At 42.1% G+C, this 20,666-nt stretch overlaps 1 protein-coding gene across 1 annotated transcript in view; it reads right to left on the reverse strand.

Moving 5' to 3' along the window:
- cemip (cell migration inducing hyaluronidase 1) overlaps positions 1 to 18,278 on the reverse strand; it is a gene marked incomplete at its 3' end in the record, with an annotated part of 220,520 nt that extends 202,242 nt beyond the window's left edge. The window contains 2 exon segments of the mRNA XM_084308248.1: positions 1,255 to 1,392; positions 18,102 to 18,278. Of these exon segments, the coding sequence (XP_084164374.1) occupies positions 1,255 to 1,392; positions 18,102 to 18,189 (226 nt within the window). The 5' untranslated portion in view covers positions 18,190 to 18,278.
- Positions 18,279 to 20,666: the final 2,388 nt, after the last annotated feature.

The following is a 20,666-nucleotide window of genomic DNA, read 5'->3' on the forward strand; positions in this document are numbered from 1 at the left end:
AGCCCAAACATGTCTCTTATGAGTCCGAAGTCCAGTGACTGTATTAACTGGTCTGCGGTGGACGTGCGCTGGAAGCTCTGGTTTAAAGGTAGAATCTACGATGCTGTCAAACAGCAACCTCTAGGCAAAAGAGCCCTGCTGGCATTTTGGTTTGGTGCAGCCTTTCTTTATGTGAGCGACTGTCATCGAGCTAGACAGCCTAGAATAATTCCCTTTCTGTGCAAACATGTCTTAATCCTTTGATTATCTTGCAGTTATTTATGTATAGAATGGTGTGGCTACTCACCAGCTGCCTGGTAGTTTAAAGAGTTAAATAAAGTTAGGCTCTCAACTAACATAACAAGGAGCAGAGGAATCAACAACTTGAACAAAATAGTCTAAAATAATTTGGATAGATAGATAGATAGATAGATAGATAGATAGATAGATAGATAGATAGATAGATAGATAGATAGATAGATAGATAGATAGATAGATAGATAGATAGATAGATAGATAGATAGATAGATAGATAGATAGATACAGTAGATACAGTAGATACAGTAGACAGATAGATAGATAGATAGATAGATAGATAGATAGATAGATAGATAGATAGATAGATAGATAGATAGATAGATAGATAGATAGATAGATAGATAGATAGATAGATAGATAGATAGATAGATAGATAGATAGATAGATAGATAGATAGATAGATAGATAGATAGATAGATAGATAGATAGATAGATAGATAGATAGATAGATAGATAGATAGATAGATAGATAGATAGATAGATAGATAGATAGATAGATAGATAGATAGATAGATAGATAGATAGATAGATAGATAGATAGATAGATAGATAGATAGATAGATAGATAGATAGATAGATAGATAGATAGATAGATAGATAGATAGATAGATATAGATAGATAGATAGATAGATAGATACAGTAGATACAGTAGATAGATAGATAGATAGATAGATAGATAGATAGATAGATAGATAGATAGATAGATAGATAGATAGATAGATAGATAGATAGATAGATAGATAGATAGATAGATAGATAGATAGATAGATAGATAGATAGATAGATAGATAGATAGATAGATAGATAGATAGATAGATAGATAGATAGATAGATAGATAGATAGATAGATAGATAGATAGATAGATAGATAGATAGATAGATAGATAGATAGATAGATAGATAGATAGATAGATAGATAGATAGATAGATAGATAGATAGATAGGCGATGGATTACCTCCGTTAAGGATGTGTATGGAGTGGACAGTGGCTGAGGAGGTGAGGACCACTTTTCTACCATAACCGATGGTAACGCGGTGGTCTTCGCTGTGTCCGGGGGTCCATGGCTGCATTCCTGGCTCCTTATCTGGGCACACTGGAACACACACAGACAGAGAAACACAATTAGCCATAGAAACAGCTACTGTAGATACAATGCTATCCCAGAGGAAGAAAGACTGGGATGACAGAATGTTTGTGTAGTTATCTTTCTTCCATAATGGCTGCCTGTAACCACGTGTTGCCCTCCAGACTTAGCCATTGGCATATTTCTATTTATAAGGCTATTCTTGGTTTGCTTCTATCTTACCTACAGATCTACATCCTTGTGGGAAGTTCTTGTCTTCCCTCCCAGGATGTGTTCCTACTATCCTACTGTACTCTGCTCCCTGTGTTCTTGTCTTCACTCCCAGGATGTATTCCTACTATCTTACTGTACTCTGCTCCCTCTGTTCTTGTCTTCTCTCCCAGGATGTATTCCTACTATCTTACTGTACTCTGATCCCTCTGTTCTTGTCTTCTCTCCCAGGATGTGTTCCTACTATCTTACTGTACTCTGCTCCCTGTGTTCTTGTCTTCTCTCCCAGGATGTGTTCCTACTATCCTACTGTACTCTGCTCCCTGTGTTCTTGTCTTCTCTCCCAGGATGTGTTCCTACTATCCTACTGTACTCTGCTCCCTGTGTTCTTGTCTTCACTCCCAGGATGTGTTCCTACCATCTTACTGTACTCTGCTCCCTCTGTTCTTGTCTTCACTCCCAGGATGTGTTCCTACTATCTTACTGTACTCTGATCCCTCTGTTCTTGTCTTCTCTCCCAGGATGTGTTCCTACTATCCTACTGTAATCTGCTCCCTGTGTTCTTGTCTTCACTCCCAGGATGTGTTCCTACTGTACTCTGCTCCCTGTGTTCTTGTCTTCTCTCCCAGGATGTGTTCCTACTATCCTACTGTACGCTGATCCCTCTGTTCTTGTCTTCTCTCCCAGGATGTGTGTGTATGTGTGTGTGTGTGTGTGTGTGTGTGTGTGTGTGTGTGTGTGTGTGTGTGTGTGTGTGCAAATTACTTTCGCGCTACCTGTTGAATATTTTTTTGCACACAGTGCTGTGGTTGCATGCCTTATAAGGAGCTGGTGGGGCGTTTCTGTATGCAAATTCAGGTGTACGAGAACAGACTTTCAATTTAAGAATGAGTGACGTGGGGAGCTCCAGTAGCTCACCGCGTACCTCGAGCGCTATTTCGGCGCCGGGGACAACCGTGCTCGTCACGGATCTGGGGTAGCAAGTTCGATTCCCGGACAAAGCCGTAACTTTCTCAGAGTGTCTTCCCCCCATCTGTACCCCCATTCAACCTGTTTCTGTCGGTCATTCTTGACCAGAGAAAAAGCGATAAACGCAAAAAGAGCCAGCGGAATGGCCAAAGTTTAAAAAAAAAAAAAAAAATGAGTGACGTTCTTTATCCGGGGGAGCGCAGCTGAGAACACTTTGGCTATTTTTACGAACAACTTTTTACGCAATTCGGAGGAGATCTTTTGTAAGTTTGTTCTTACAAAGATATTTATTTTCCGTCTCTCTCTCTCTCTCTCTCTCTCTCTCTCTCTCTCTCTCTCTCTCTCTCTCTCTCTCTCTCTCTCTCTCTCTCTATCTCTCTCTCTCTCTCTCTCTCTCTCTCTCTCTCTCTCTCTCTCTCTCTCTCTCTCTCTCTCTCTCTCTCTCTCCACATGGCTCTCCAACCGACCGCAGACTGTTTGTCAGTATTGAGAGTGTTTGTCAGTATTGAGAGTGTTTAGAGTTTGTGTTGGCAGCGTGGGGAGCAGCTTGGCAGAGGAAGTGAGGACTAGCAACACAGTACCGTCACACTGAAGCACGATGACACACTACTGTATTACTGTCCTCCAAAGATGCTCTGAGAACAGAGAGACTTCAAAAGCCTCAGTGTTTTGTCAGCCTTTGGTACTTTTATAAGCACTGTGGTAACAAAGACAAACAAAGATGGAACGGCGATCCAGTCTGAGGCGTGGGCCTTTCAGAAGGCCATGGTGTTCTGAGCTACTGCATTTACATTTAGTCATTTATCTAACACTTTTATCCAAAGTGACTAACAAGTGAGCAGGAAGGGTACAACTCTGGCAGCTAAGGGTAAATGATATTGTTCCTCAGTGTTGAACTCGAGTGCTACAGTCTTGAGTGCATAGTAGTATAGACATAATTAGCATAATAGGTAGTAGTAGGCACAGTGGATCACTTATTAGCAAAGGGCGGACAATTGGGTGGGTTTCAGCTGTCCTGACTGTGGTGGGAAGTTCATTCCACCATTGTGGAGCGAGGACCGAGAATAGCCTGCTTCTCTTTGATGACCCCCCAGGAGCTCAGATAGGAGTGGGTCTGAGGCAGCCAGAAGATGTGCCGCATTGTACTGATAACGCTGATGGCTGGCAGGGCGCAGCAGCCATGGTCAGCAGACTCTGTACTCCGTTTGATATTATATGTTGTTGTTACATATGTTATTATTATATATTATATTTCCTATATATCCTACTACATAATGTCATTTTCAATGTGGCGATAGGTGCGTCCTTCAGATAAGGTGTCTGAAGGAAAAGGAGATATGTACCTTTTCTCCGGTGAAGGTTATTCTGATGAAAACAGATGGTTGGAATGACAACACAGAACTGACCGCTTGGAATGACCATCACAGAACCGACCATTTGGAACGACTGACACAGAACCGACCATTTGGAACGACTGACACAGAACCAACCATTTGGAACGACTGACACAGAACTGACCATTTGGAACGACTGACACAGAACCAACCATTTGGAACGAGTGACACAGAACCGACCATTTGGAACGAGTGACACAGAACCGACCATTTGGAACGAGTGACACAGAACCGACCATTTGGAACGACTGACACAGAACCGACCATTTGGAACGACTGACACAGAACCAACCATTTGGAACGAGTGACACAGAACCGACCATTTGGAACGACTGACACAGAACCGACCATTTGGAACGAGTGACACAGAACCAACCATTTGGAATGACAGACCCATAACTGACCTGTTTGGAATGAATGTGTGGGTATGTGGTTACAGTTACAGTATATGTACGTGGTGATGATGGATCTTTCAAGGAGGCTGAGCAGTTTATAAGAGTCTGAGCGTCTCAGTCTGAGCTTTTATTGGCAATGGACACTACTGCTATGTGATGTCAGGACAGTCTCATCTGTACTCACGCTGCTTCCTATGCATTGTGTTTGAATGAATTAATAATCAATAATTAATTCATATTTTTTGCGTGAAGCAGACACAATTTAGCTCTCTTTTCAAGAAATGTGGCACCGTTGTAGAAGCTAGAGTGTCTAAAAAAAAACATAACAGCACAAATATTCTATATCTATATACAGAATTTAGTCTAATATAAAGTGGGTGATTACTGAGCTACAAAACTGATCTAGATCCCAAAGTCTTTGAATGTGTCAAATTGCAGAAAATTGCATCATTACCCCCCCCCTGCATGGCGGCCCCCGCCCGGAGGAAGCCCACGCCAACACAGAGAGAACATACAGACTGCAATATCATTCATCTGTCCGTGTTAATATGATGTCAGATCATGTCTCTGTTGCTCGGGGATCTCATTGAGATGCAGACCAGTGTGTGGCGTTGATGCTACGGAACACAATGACAAGCCAGTCAAGTCAAGTCAAGTCAAGTCAAGTCAAGAGTTTTAATTGTCACGGCATACAGGTATACAATGAAATGCGGCTGGTCTTGCCCGCGACGATGTGCAATACAGTGGTACAACATATAATAGAATCCAATAAAATACAGTGGTACAACATATTAATAGAATCCATTTGGCATCTGGCATCATCAGACACACACGGCTTTCACGTTTACGACCAGAAACATCAACTTACTGTGCCATGCAACTGGTGCTGGTAACCACAGTAACAATACAACAGAAAGAGGAGAGAACCCGAGAAATAGATAGATAGATAGAAACATGTCTTAATCCTTTGATTATCTTGCAGTTATTTATGTATAGAATGGTGTGGCTACTCACCAGCTGCCTGGTAGTTTAAAAAGTTAAATAAAGTTAGGCTCTCAACTAACATAACAAGGAGCAGAAGAATCAACAACTTGAACAAAATAGTCTAAAATAATTTGGATGTATGGATAGATGGATAGATGGATAGATAGATAGATAGATAGATAGATAGATAGATAGATAGATAGATAGATAGATAGATAGATAGATAGATAGATAGATAGATAGATAGATAGATAGATAGATAGATAGATAGATAGATAGATAGATAGATAGATAGATAGATAGATAGATAGATAGATAGATAGATAGATAGATAGATAGATAGATAGATAGATAGATAGATAGATAGATAGATAGATAGATAGATAGATAGATAGATAGATAGATAGATAGATAGATAGATAGATAGATAGATAGATAGATAGATAGATAGATAGATAGATAGATAGATAGATAGATAGATAGATAGATAGATAGATAGATAGATAGATAGATAGATAGATAGATAGATAGATAGATAGATAGATAGATAGATAGATAGATAGATAGATAGATAGATAGATAGATAGATAGATAGATAGATAGATAGATAGATAGATAGATAGATAGATAGATAGATAGATAGATAGATAGATAGATAGATAGATAGATAGATAGATAGATAGATAGATAGATAGATAGATAGATAGATAGATAGATAGATAGATAGATAGATAGATAGATAGATAGATAGATAGATAGATAGATAGATAGATAGATAGATAGATAGATAGATAGATAGATAGATAGATAGATAGATAGATAGATAGATAGATAGATAGATAGATAGATAGATAGATAGATAGATAGATAGATAGATAGATAGATAGATAGATAGATAGATAGATAGATAGATAGATAGATAGATAGATAGATAGATAGATAGATAGATAGATAGATAGATAGATAGATAGATAGATAGATAGATAGATAGATAGATAGATAGATAGATAGATAGATAGATAGATAGATAGATAGATAGATAGATAGATAGATAGATAGATAGATAGATAGATAGATAGATAGATAGATAGATAGATAGATAGATAGATAGATAGATAGATAGATAGATAGATAGATAGATAGATAGATAGATAGATAGATAGATAGATAGATAGATAGATAGATAGATAGATAGATAGATAGATAGATAGATAGATAGATAGATAGATAGATAGATAGATAGATAGATAGATAGATAGATAGATAGATAGATAGATAGATAGATAGATAGATAGATAGATAGATAGATAGATAGATAGATAGATAGATAGATAGATAGATAGATAGATAGATAGATAGATAGATAGATAGATAGATAGATAGATAGATAGATAGATAGATAGATAGATAGATAGATAGATAGATAGATAGATAGATAGATAGATAGATAGATAGATAGATAGATAGATAGATAGATAGATAGATAGATAGATAGATAGATAGATAGATAGATAGATAGATAGATAGATAGATAGATAGATAGATAGATAGATAGATAGATAGATAGATAGATAGATAGATAGATAGATAGATAGATAGATAGATAGATAGATAGATAGATAGATAGATAGATAGATAGATAGATAGATAGATAGATAGATAGATAGATAGATAGATAGATAGATAGATAGATAGATAGATAGATAGATAGATAGATAGATAGATAGATAGATAGATAGATAGATAGATAGATAGATAGATAGATAGATAGATAGATAGATAGATAGATAGATAGATAGATAGATAGATAGATAGATAGATAGATAGATAGATAGATAGATAGATAGATAGATAGATAGATAGATAGATAGATAGATAGATAGATAGATAGATAGATAGATAGATAGATAGATAGATAGATAGATAGATAGATAGATAGATAGATAGATAGATAGATAGATAGATAGATAGATAGATAGATAGATAGATAGATAGATAGATAGATAGATAGATAGATAGATATAGACATCGACATGTGGGAATCGAACCGGGAACCTCCGGATTATCAGACGAATCAAATCAAATCAAATCAAATGTATTTGTAAGGCCCGACAACACACGTTAATTTCCCCATGGGCCGTACACGTCTTCTTTAAACAAGTCAAGAAGAAACATAACAATAAGTCAAGAACAGAACAAGAACACCATAAGGTCCAACAAATTTAAAATAAAGGCAAATAAATGAAAGAATACGACTGCTCTCTAGATAGATTAGACTATAATAAAGAGGGAGTTTGATCAAGAAAGAGGGAGAGAGGGTGGGGAGTAAAAAGAGAGAATTATAGGGACAAACTAAGTTGAGGGAAAAAGGGAGAGAGAAGAGACAGAGAGAGAGAGAAAGAGAGAAGCGACAGAGACAGAGAGCATGGCCCGTGGCCATGAAAGGCAGATGAAGAGGACGAGATGAGAGAGAGGAAAGAAGAGGGAGTAGGAGAGAGAATAAAGAGATATTTATTTGACTATATGAGTCTATAGTGTGAGACAGACTGGGCTCCATGCCAACGTCTTTGAGGTTGTTCCCACACACACTCACACTCACACACACACACACACACACACACACACACACACACACACACACACACACACACACACACACACACACACACACACACACACACACACACACACACACACACACACACACACACACACACACACACACACAGTGCACACAGAACACTGTGTAGCTAGTAGCAGTGTATGCAGAGATTGGCACGCTTGGCAGAGTAAACCCGTTCCCAGTCTCTCATAATGTGGCAGACGCAGTGTTCCAACACTCCACACTCCAATGCCTGGTTGTTGCACGCATGGCCAGGTCTATCAATTCAACTGATGTGTAAGTGTGTAAGGTGTGTCAGGAATTAAATTACTTGTTGACATGTGTGTGTGTGTATGTGTGTCTGTCTGTCTGTGTGGGTGTATGTGCGCCGTCTGTGTGTGTGTGTGTTTGTATGTGTGTCTGTGTGTGTATGTGTATCTGTATGTGTATGTGTGTGTCTGTTTGATTGATTCATTGATTGAAAACTTTATTAACAGATTGCAGAATGGGTACAATACAGTACAGCTCAATACACACAATTGTTAAGGGGATGCAGACCAGAGAAAGACTTTCCGATGAGCAGGTTGGCTCCCCGGTCGGTGTGAACGTGTGAGTGATTGGGTACAATGTAAGGAACAAATTGTAAAGCGCTTTGGATAAAAGCGATATATAAATGCACCATTTACCATTTACCATGTCTGTGTGTCTGTGTGTGTGTACTTTCTCCTAGTCTCTCCTCCTTCTCTATGTTCCTCCTCCATCTTTTCTGCTCCTACTCTCTCCTCCTTTCTCCTCCCCCTCTCTGCTCATCATCTCTCCTCATCCTCTCTCTTCCTCCTCTTCTCTGCTCCTCCTCTCTGCTCCTCCTCTCTCCTCCCCCTTTCTGCTCCCCATCCTCTATATTCCTCCTCTTCTCTGCTCCTCCTCTCTGCTCCTACTCTCTCATCATCTCTCCTCCCCCTCTCTGCTCCCCATCCTCTTCTCTGCTCCTCCTCCTGCCATGAAGACCAGGGAGTGTAAAAATATCTCCCCCTGCTGCTATCAAAGCTTCTCCCGCTGGGAGGTGCGCACGTACGTGTGTGTGCGTGTGTGTGTGTGTGTCTGTGTGTGTGTGTGTGTGTGTCTGTGTGTGTGTGTGTCTGTGTGTGTATGTATGTGTGTGTGTGTGTGTGTGTGGGTGTGTGTGTGTGTGTGTATCTCTGTGCATGTCTGTGTGTGTGTGTGTGTGCGCGTGTATGTGTGCATGTATGTGTGTGTGTGTGTGTGTGTGTGTGCATGTATGTGTGCGTGTGTCTCTGTGTGTGTGTCTGTGTGCATGTCTCTGTCTGTGTGTATCTGTGTGTCTGTGTGTGTGTCTGTCTGTGTGCGTGTCTGTGTGTGTGTGTGTGTGTGTATGTGTGCATGTATGTGTGTGTGTGTGTGTGTGTGTGTGTGTGTGTGTGTTTGTGTGTGCATGTATGTGTGCGTGTGTCTCTGTGTGCGTGTCTGTGTGCATGTCTCTGTGTGTGTGTATCTGTGTGTCTGCGTGTCTGTGTGTGTTTGTGCGTGTGTGCATGTGTGTGTGTCACTCTGTGTGTCACTATGTGTGTGTGTGTGTGTGTGTGTGTGTGTGTGTGTGTGTGTGTGTGTGTGTGTGTGTGTGTGTGTGTGTGTGTGTGTGTGTGTGTGTGTGTGTGTGTGTGTGTGTGTGTGATTGATTGATTGAAAATTATATTAACAGATTGCAGAATGAGTACAATACAGTACAGCTCAATACACACAATTGTTAAGGGGATGCAGACCAGAGAAAGACTTTCGTCTTGTTTACATCAGGGTCCCCCATTTTCAATTCATCATAACATATATTATTATGACATACATGACATACATGACATACATGACATACAGATAGACAGTACTGTTACATCTAGACATTTATGACATACCAGATCTACAATTATACAGTACTGTTTATGAGTACAAACAAAGTCTAAAAAGAGAGTATATACATTTGAGGGGGAAGAAACTGTACATTGGAGGAGGTTGGGAAGGTGGGGTGGGGGGACTGTTGAAGGTGGTTGGGTGGGTGGCGTGGGGGAGGATAGGCGGGGTGGGGGGGAACTGTACATTGGAGGGGGTTGGGTTTGGACATTTACAGGGGCCAGTTTCGAATTGCAGTCTCCCGTAGGTGCTTTTTGAGAGTGGTTTTGAAGGTGGGTAGTGATTCACATTCCTTTACAGCTGTGGGTAGGGCGTTCCACATTGATGTGGCATAATTGCGAAACGTGTTTAGTCCCTTGTTTGAGCCGAATCTGGGTTTAACATGATTTGTGGAGCTCCCTCTGGTGTTGTGGTCGTGGTATTCACTGACATTTGGGAAGTATTTTGACAAGTACATGGGTACCTTAGTGGTGTAGTGTATCTTGTAGACCAGGCCCATTGCAAGTTGCTGTACTCTGTCGTCTACTCTAAGCCATCCTAGGTTGTCAAAGTGGGCAGGGGTGAGGTGGGTTCTAGGAGTAAGGTCAAGCAGTAGTCTGACCAGTTTGTTTTGTGATGTTTGTGATCTTGTTTTTAGCGCCTTTGAGGTGCTTTGGTACCATGAGGTGCAAGCATAGTCGCAGTACCCTTGAATGAGTGCTCCTGCCAGAGTCTTCAGGGTATTCTTGTTTACCAGAGAGGAGATCCGGTACAAGAATCTAGTTCGTTGGTTGACTTTTTTGATTACATTGGATGCCATTTTGTCACAGGAAAGATTTGCCTCTAGGATGGAACCCAGGTATGTCATTTTTCATTTCCTTTTGACAATATTGTCACCCACTGTAACTGAGAAGCCGTCGGCCTTGCTGAGTTTGTTATTTGATCCGAAGAATGTGTGTGTGTGTGTGTGTGTGTGTGTGTGTGTGTGTGTGTGTGTGTGTGTGTGTGTGTGTGTGTGTGTGTGTGTGTGTGTGTGTGTGTGTGTGTGTGTGTGTGTGTGCGCGCGCGTGCGTGTGCGTGCGTGCGTGCGTGTGTGTGTGTGTGTCTCTCTGTAGATAGATAGATACTTTATTGCCATTTCAACACATGGTTGATTGGGATTTGTCTCTGAGCAATGCTCATTTCAGCATAAAATAGTGGGAAAAAAATACAAATAAAAATGCAACAGTGCTACAGTGCATAAAAGAGCCCAGTGCTCCATTTAAAGTGCATATTGCCTTAAAGTGCCTGTCGGCTAGTGCTAGCGCTTGTAGTAGAGACTGCCTGTGCATTAGGGCTTGAGTTCAGGTGACGGACAACCTCGGGATATGTACTATAGTCTTCTACCAGAGGGAAGAGGTAGTATGCTGGGTGAGAGGGGTCACTGATCACCTTCTCCCCTTTCCGCCTGATGTGTGTGGCATATATGGAGGTCACAGAAGGAAGATCACAGCCAATGATTTTTGATGCTGTGTGTGTACAGTTCTTTCTAGCTGTCTCCTATCATGGACGGTTGTGTTACCGTACCACACCGTCACTGAGAAGGTGAGGACGCTCTCCAGAAGTTCTGTAGAAGCTGAGCATCGCCTCCCTGGACACACCGAACGTTTTAAGTTGGTGCAGGGAGTGGAGCCTCTGGTGGGCCTCGCTGATTATGTGGCTGGTGTTAACGTCCCACTTTAAATGTTCACATAATATGGTGGTGCCGAGGAATTTAAAACTGTCTACCCTCTCAACCTGCTGGCCATAATATATGATCAGAGGAGGGTGGACTGCCTCCCTGCGCCAGATGTCAACTATAATTTCCTTCGTCTTAGAGATGTTTAAGAGCAGGTCATTCTCTTTGCACCATACAACAAAGCTATCGACTTCAGCTCTATAGACCGATTTATCCCCGTTTCAGATCCCTGAGGGTCCGTGCTACTATTCCGAAGCAATGCAATCTTCAAAAAAGGCAAAATGAAAATTAAGCCATTTCTGAAGAGTTGGCCTTTTGAAGATATGAGATTAGTTTTATTGCAGTGACTTGTAAATGCAGCCGCTGCGTCCTCTGCCATCACTGCGTTCTCAGTGAGCTGTGTAGCGGACACTTGTTTAATACAATGATGCAATTAAAAGCAACCAATGACGCCTCTTGTCTCTTGTTGTAAATCTAATTCAAACGACTGGTGGTCGTTTTGGTGACGGCTGAACTCTGTTGCCTATACCCGACCCATACTGTATGACCTCTGAACTCTGTTGCCTATACCCGACCCATACTGTATGACCTCTGAACTCTGTTGCCTATACCCGACCCATACTGTATGACCTCTGAACTCTGTTGCCTATACCCGACCCATACTGTATGACCTCTGAACTCTGCTGCCTATACCCGACCCATACTGTATGTATGTATATATATATATGTATCTGTATATATATATTCATGCAGTGAACAGTGCACAACGTATACATACATTTATCTGTGCACTTTACACATGTATGTAGATGTGTAGTCTATGTTTGACCATGTAGTGGGGCACAGTTGGCACTTTGATGTTGTGAACCAAACAGTTTGAGAACCACTGCCTTAAAAGGGTATGTACTTTTAGGCGGATTTTCAGAAATGATGGCTAGGGCTTAAGAGGTTAATGAGAGAGATGTGACGAAGGTCTGGTAGAAGGAAAGTTTGTGTCTTTAATCAATAAATATATTTTCAATACATAAGAGAGTAAATGGAAAATAACACACACGCCACTTGTGTTGTCTCTTAGTGGTGCGAGGAATTTGGCCAATTGCTCCGCTTCAGAATCAGATCTATCTAAACAACAAGGGACACACAGCACTGAGGCGTGATGAAAAGACCAGAGCCTCAGCCAACGCAGGAAGCTTGGCCCCAGAAACTGTTTTTTTTTTTATCCACTTTTTCTCCCATTTTCTATTTTTCTCCCATCCCAATTTTTCATATCATCCAATTCAACCCTCCCCTGTCTTTGAACGTTGTTTCTTGCCTCCCACAAGCCGGCTGCAATGTGGACTAAGTCATACATAGCACGAGTCCCCTCCGATACTCGAGGTAACAGCCATCGCATCTTTTCACCTGCGCAGCTCGATCTTTCAGCGTCGGGGGTCTGGGCTTTGGAGGGGCCCCGCCCCCGTCGCTTCTTGATTCTACTGCGCAGGCGCACCAACCGACCTGTAGGAGTCGCTGTCCACAATGCCCAATCCCCACCCTTCAGTTTCCCTCCCCGTAATACGGCCAATGTGTACAGTATTACTGTGGACGACAAGCTAAACTGAAAGCAATGTGGAGCGCTGGGCTCGAACAGGAGGTTCGAGCCTAGTCTCCAGCATTCGTTGCGAGCGCCTTGCCCACTGCGCCACGTAGCCGCCCTGGCCCCAGAAACTGTTTATTGGAAGATCTATACGTCACCACATAACAACCGAATTACTACCCAAACGATCCAAGTCCAAAGAGAAAAAGTACCCCCCCCCCCCCCCCCCCCCCCCCACACACACACAGGATCACCTCTGCAAACCATTTGTTTAATGGTACGAACCCACAGGTTCACAAGCAGGACCAGTGACGTTGTTTCCGCAGTGTGTAGCAGGTGTACAGCGGAGTGTTCGCCAGAGAGCACTCGGCACACGTAACACGCGTTCCAACTCTAATACAACGGAGCGCCGCACTTCAACCTACTTTTCATTAGTCTCGTAGTGACAGCGGCATCTCAATCAAACCCTGAGAGCCGCTACTGCTGAGAGACGCCAACGCGGCTGCTAAAAAAAGAGGCGTTCAGTGGCCGTGATGGAGCCCACATGCTGTGAAAAACACAGTATAACCTGAGACATGGAATAAGCACATCTCTGCTCCCCCTGGGTACTTCCATCATCAGCTCTGGAAATAATAGGCAAAACCGAGAGAGCTCTGAAATTAATGGTGCCGTACCACACCGTCACTGAGAAGGTGAGGACGCTCTCCAGAAGTTCTGTAGAAGCTGAGCATCGCCTCCCTGGACACACCGGACGTTTTAAGTTGGTGCAGGGAGTGGAGCCTCTGGTGGGCCTCGCTGATTATGTGGCTGGTGTTAACGTCCCACTTTAAATGTTCACATAATATGGTGTTGCCGAGGAATTTAAAACTGTCTACCCTCTCCACCTGCTGGCCAGTGGCGGCCGGCCGATAGTGGGCCCTAGAGCGCCGCCCTCCCTGGTTAAAAGAGAGAAGAAGAAGATTTTTGTAGAAGATACTGTATGACCTCTGAACTCTGTTGCCTATACCCGACCCATACTGTATGACCTCTGAACTCTGTTGCCTATACCCGACCCATACTGTATGTATGTATATATATATATATATATGTATCTGTATATATATATTCATGCAGTGAACAGTGCACAACGTATACATACATTTATCTGTGCACTTTACACATGTATGTAGACTGTACACTATGTAGATACATGTATTTATCTATGTCACTTTACTGCCACTTGCACTCTGGTTGGATGCCAACTGCATTGCGTTGTACTTGTACTTGTACTGTACAATGTCAATCAATTGAATCAAATCCAATCCAAATCCAAATCTCACCATGCTCTCTATGTTTGACCATGTAGTGGGGCACAGGTGGCACAGTAGTTTATGTTTGACGATGTAGAGGGGCACAGGTGGCACAGTAGTTTATGTTTGACCATGTAGTGGGGCACAGGTGGCACAGTAGTTTATGTTTGACCATGTAGAGAGGCACAGGTGGACACACAGCACTGAGGCGTGATGAAAAGACCAGAGCCTCAGCCAACGCAGGAAGCTTGGCCCCAGAAACAGTTTATTGGAAGATCGATACATCACCACATAACAACCGAATTACTACCCAAACGATCCAAGTCCAAAGAGAAAAAGTACCCCCCCCCCCCCCCCCCCACACACACACACAGGATCACCTCTGCAAACCATTTGTTTAATGGTACGAACCCACAGGTTCACAAGCAGGACCAGTGACGTTGTTTCCGCAGTGTGTAGCAGGTGTACAGCGGAGTGTTCGCCAGAGAGCACTCGGCACACGTAACACGCGTTCCAACTCTAATACAACGGAGCGCCGCACTTCAACCTACTTTTCATTAGTCTCGTAGTGACAGCAGGGGGCCATATGAGCATCTCAATCAAACCCTGAGAGCCGCTACTGCTGAGAGACGCCAACGCAGCTGCTAAAAAAAAAGGCGTTCAGTGGCCGTGATGGAGCCCACATGCTGTGAAAAACACAGTATAACCTGATACATGGAATAAGCACATCTCTGCTCCCCCGGGGTACTTCCATCATCAGCTCTGGAAATAATAGGCAAAACCGAGAGAGCTCTGAAATTAATGGAGCGAGATGTGCAATTGCTTATACCAGTGAAAGTACAGGGGGCTTATTTGATTGGGGCATAACTATGAAATATATTGGTACTCAAAACTTTTTAGAAGTCTTTTTCAAATGTTTTTTTTTTTGTTATATTTTAGGTACATGTAAGCTAGGCTAGGCTGATCAGTCCAAAGACAAAGCCCCTCCTACCGGAGTCTCATGGCCAGTACAGAGAGACTCAGAAGAAGCTTCTATCCCCAGGCCATCAGGATGCTCAATGACTCCATGTAACAACCCATCATCTACACTCATTGCACACACATCCACATGCACACACTCACTTTTAAACAAACACTCACCTTATTAGCACTCACTTTAGACACTTTAATCTATTTATTAAAGAGATTTGCACGACATTCATACCTCATTTGCATTTGCACCTTACCTTAAAGTTGTGTACCTCATTGTCTGCATTTGTACCTCACTGTTACTCATTTTACTCACTGTACTTAGATTGTACTTAGGCTGTACTTTAGATTGTATATTGTATTGTATATTGTATGTTGTATATTCGTCTTTTACTTACTTTTTTACTTAGCTTACCGTCTTCTCCAGAGAGAGACATAGGCATTGTCCAACTAACACCTCTCCCAAAGGCCAAAGGCTAACCGGCACTGTCCGATTCCATTCATTGTGTTAAGCTAGGCTAACGTGCAGCCAGATAGCTTTCTACTGAACGCACAGAGAGGAAACTGGTATCTATCTTCTTGTCACTCTCTGGAGAAGACGGTAAGCTTTTTTTTCCCAAAATGTTGCCGTGTTCCTAAGCCCTAGCCATATTTTCAGAAAATTCGCCTAAAAATACATACCCAATTAAATGGAAGATTGCTCCACGTCTACAAGGTCCATTTGCATGTTCTTGGTATCTAGGGACATCTATCGACCTCAGGGAATGTTATCCCAGAAATATTGTGTCTGTTACTATGCTTGAGTAAATTGTTATGAACCAAAGCAGAATATAAATTATTATTATAATTTCTTTTAATAAAATTTTTTGATGATGAATAACACCATGCTAACATTGACCAGATGTGAAAAATCATGCAGCACCTTCTTGAGATCAAGTGTACAAAAAATCTAAGCAAATGAATAAAGGGCAGATGATTTACAGGGGGTTTTGTAGATAGAGTACTGAATTTTGCGGACACATGCAACATCCATCCGGACACATGCAATTTGAAATATGAATATAGAATATAGAATATCAGGCCTATAAATGACCTTAATATGGCCAAGTCATACATCTATGGATCGGGCCAAATCTCCTCTTTTGAATGGTAGAGGTAAATCTGGATTTAGTACCACCAGGCAATAATGTTGAGGTTTGTTCGACCCATGAGATTTTATGAAATTTCTACATCCATCGAAAGCCCTGGGTCTCCTCTTTCTTAGGACTACAATGATTTCATAAGTGCTTCTTCTTCTCACGTCTAAATTGTTTTCCGGTGCAATGCGCAGAGATTTTTACAAGCTCATATTTCGCTAATAACAAACGTAAAGAAACGCAGTGCAGCGATACAGAATAGGTGGCTGTAGGGCCAGAATGCTGGTATTAGGAGGCTGTGGAGGTGTGTCATTTTCTGGGGAAAGCAAAATAGGATGAGCGGGTATGTAATTAGCTAGTTTCATACCGTTGTCTACTGACTATAAGTGGGCAGAGCAGTGGTTAGCACTGTTGCCTCACAAAGAAGATTGTGGGTTTGAACCCCTGGCGGGGAGGCCTTTCTGTGTGGAAAAATTATTTTATAAAAAACAAACCAAAATAGTTAAAACAAATAAACAATATTAACATAACATGTCAGGAGTAAAAATAAGTATAAACTTATTTAATCCTACCCCTTCTCTACTACTCAGTGTTAATAATATACATATTTCTAAGTTTGCATGCTATCCCTGTGTTTCCTCCCATAGCATAAAAGACATGTACATACTGTATGTGCCTTAAGACTTCTCTCAAAAACATGGTTCAGTGACACGTTGGCTTATCATTAGCTAAGAGCCTCTTAAGTGTGTGAGGTGTGTGTCTAAGGAGTCAATGTGACTGAACCTGTCAGAGCAAAGTCACAAGTGCTAATCAAATCAGAGGGAAGTAAAATGTCGAGCCCACAGATTGATACCCAGAGACGTGATGAATATGGACCTGCCACCAGCCAGGCAAACGGCAAGCCTCTCACGGGGGGGGCGTCCATGTTTCTCCCTACAGCGCGCAGAAGGGAGTACGACCTGTTCATTAAGATGAGGCCCGCGACACCTCTCACAATAGGACTGGAGGATCAAAGAGGAGAGTACCCGCGCACACGGATCCTCTTTATTATGTGCAGAAAGGATGATGGACTTTCTTGTACCTAATAAAGAAAATGAAAGATGTGCACCGATACTCTCCCCTTTGATTCTCCCTAATATAGGTTCTCCTGGAGCTGGACACCTGGAATGTATAGGAATTGTAATTATGACCTTCCAACAGGGGGGGATTTCCCAGCTCTGACTTCAAATAAAGAGTAACATATTCCCCTGAAACCTGTTCTTTTAGACATCTGTTTCCAAAGCAGATGGATGGATGTGATGGGTTTCCATCCCTCAAAAGTGAACAAGAAGAAGAAAAAGGAGCGAGATCTTGCTCTCGTCGTGTCCGTCCGTCCGTAAGGGTTACATTTACATTTAGATTCAGTCATTTATCTGATGCTTTCATCCAAAGCGACTTACATGTTGTACAACAAGTCAGCAGGAAGGGTACAACTCTGGTCGGCTAAGGGTAAGTGGTGTTGTTCAGACAGTGTTGAACCTGAGCGCTACATACATAGTGTTACATGTGTAGACGACTGCAGCCGGCGGAGCCTCCTACCTGCCAGGACGCAGGGCAGCAGAGCCAGCAGCAGGAGCAGCAGGGTGGGTGTCTTCATCTCTCTCTGCCCGGGACTGACCCGCTTCATGCCACGCCTTCAGACACTCCTAGAGAGGGGGGCCTCCGAGCTGCAGAGGTGGGGTGGGAGTGTGAACTGCACAGGAGGAGGACACCAGAGGCGCCTGGAGGAACACATGAAGAAGCAGAAGTAACCTTGTTTACTTTTGTCATCCAAGAACATGGTTTCGGAGGAGGGGAGGGGAGGGGGGAGGGGGGGCGGGGGGACTAGTAATAATTGTTATTTTGTTTTACACAACTTGAAGGCGTAGCCTATGTGGTGCTTCTTGTGTTGAAAACGAACGATTGAAGCTGGTGGAGCTGGTTCGTTTGGAACCCGCAGTTAGTCGAGTTTTGCATAATACATCACACACACACACACACGCACACACACAGGCGCGCACACAGACACACACACACACAGACACGCACACACATATCCCGTTATGCAACAATAGTGTAGTATTGCTGGACAAAGCGAGTGCACAGTAGGGTTTTGTGGTTTTAGGTTAATCTTCAAAGAGATAAGAGGCGGGGCCTCCTCCTCTGTCTCTGCCGTCTTGCCAGGATCAAAGAGAAGAGCACATGGGCGCAGATGGCGGGAAGGAGCCCCTGCGCTATTACACCTCACCTCTTCGCACAAACCATATGAAACTGTGTTGCATAATAAAACATGACTTTATTGTCAATGTACACAAGGCAATTTAACTGAACTCTAGACAATTTATTAGGATATCATGGTCGATCGTGTCAAACGCTGCACTTAGATCTAATAGGACGAGAATTGAGAGTTTATTCTGAGGTCACTAATTATTTTTGTAACAGCAGTTTCAGTGCTATGGTGCGTTCTGAAGCCTGATTGAAATTCCTCCATGATGTTGTTTTCTTTGAGAAAGGAGTTTATTTGTATTGAGACAATTTTTTCAAGTATCTTGCTGATGAATGGGAGGTTGGATATCGGCCTATAGTTGGTTAGTACATTACTGTCTAGTTTGGGTTTCTTTAGTAAGGGTCTTACGGCAGCTGTTTTGAATGCGTCTGGGAAAATACCTGTCAGAAGCGATGTATTTATAATATTTAGGACATGACTTGCAATACTCTCGAATATTCGCTTAGAAAATGCTGCGGGTATAGGGTCAATACAGGAAGTGGAGGAGTTACATGACAGTTTTGTAAAGCTCAGTTGATGTAATGCAAGCAAATTTTCCTATGGTTACTTTTTCACAGGGTTTGCTGATGGTGTCCATGTTTGTATCAGGACTAATGCTGGCTCTAATTTAAGTTATTTAGTTATTGAAGAATAATGCTAGTTCTTCACATTTTGATGTGGAGGGGTGGGGGCAGTGTTGAGTAGCTGGTCGATGGCTGAGAATAATATTCTAGAGTTTCCAACATTCTCTGTGATAATCTTAGAAAAATACTCCTTTCTTGCAACTCGTATTTCTTTGTTATAGGCAGTCATGGCTTCCTTATATATATTGCAGTTTATATATCTACAGATTATCTTTGTCTGTAGAGGATGTATGGTGGATGGATGAGAGAGGATGCATGATGGGTGGATGAGGATAGATGATCTATGTTGAAGGGCAACACTTCTATCTATCTTTCTCCTTTGTATCTCTAGTTCAGCTGCTTCATTTCCCAAAGAGAAAGACAGTGAATGAATGAATGACCTTTATTTATAGAGCACCCTTCACAGCACGAATGCACAGGGTGCTTTACACTACAGCTTAATATAAAAACACAATAAAAACAAAATCAGAAATAAATGACAACAGACAAACAGCAGTTAAAAACAGTGAAACCAGATAGAAAAAGTAGAATAAAAGAATTTGGATAAAATCATGAGTCACTAATTAAAACAACACTATAAAACAGAAAAAGGCGCCTATGTGATGCTTTTATGATTAAAAGCCTGCCTGAACAAATGTGTTTTTAGTTGTTTTTTAAAAGAGTTCTCAGAGGGGGCAGTTCGCAGGTCCAGGGGGAGAGCGTTCCAGAGCCTTGGTGCTGTCACCTCAAAGGCTCGATCACCCCTTGTTTTTAGCCTGGTCCTGGGGATCACTAGGAGGTGCTGATCGGCAGATCTGAGTGAGCGGGTGTTTGTGTAGGGATGGATGAGTTCCGTGATGTAGATAGGGGCCTGACCGTGAAGTGCTCTGAAAGTGAAAGTGAGGACTTTGAAGTGAATTCTATAGTGTACCGGGAGCCAGTGCAGGGATACCAAAATGGGAGTGATGTGACATGATTTTTTTGACCTTGTGAGTAGCCTGGCTGCAGCATTTTGGACCATTTGTAGTTTATCTGTGGATGATTTGGTGAGACAGGTGAAAAGTGAGTTGCAGTAGTCAAGCCTAGAGGAAATAAAAGCATGCACGGATAGTTCTAGTTCAGAGTGAGATATGATGGTGCGCAGTTTTGCAATGTTTCTGAGGTGAAAGAAGCAGGTGCGTGTGAGTGTTTTGACATGTTTGTCTAGGTTCATGGCCTGGTCAAAGACAACACCCA

Source organism: Notolepis coatsorum (assembly GCF_963971535.1).
Source record: "Notolepis coatsorum genome assembly, chromosome: 2".
Taxonomy (NCBI): domain Eukaryota; kingdom Metazoa; phylum Chordata; class Actinopteri; order Aulopiformes; family Paralepididae; genus Notolepis; species Notolepis coatsorum.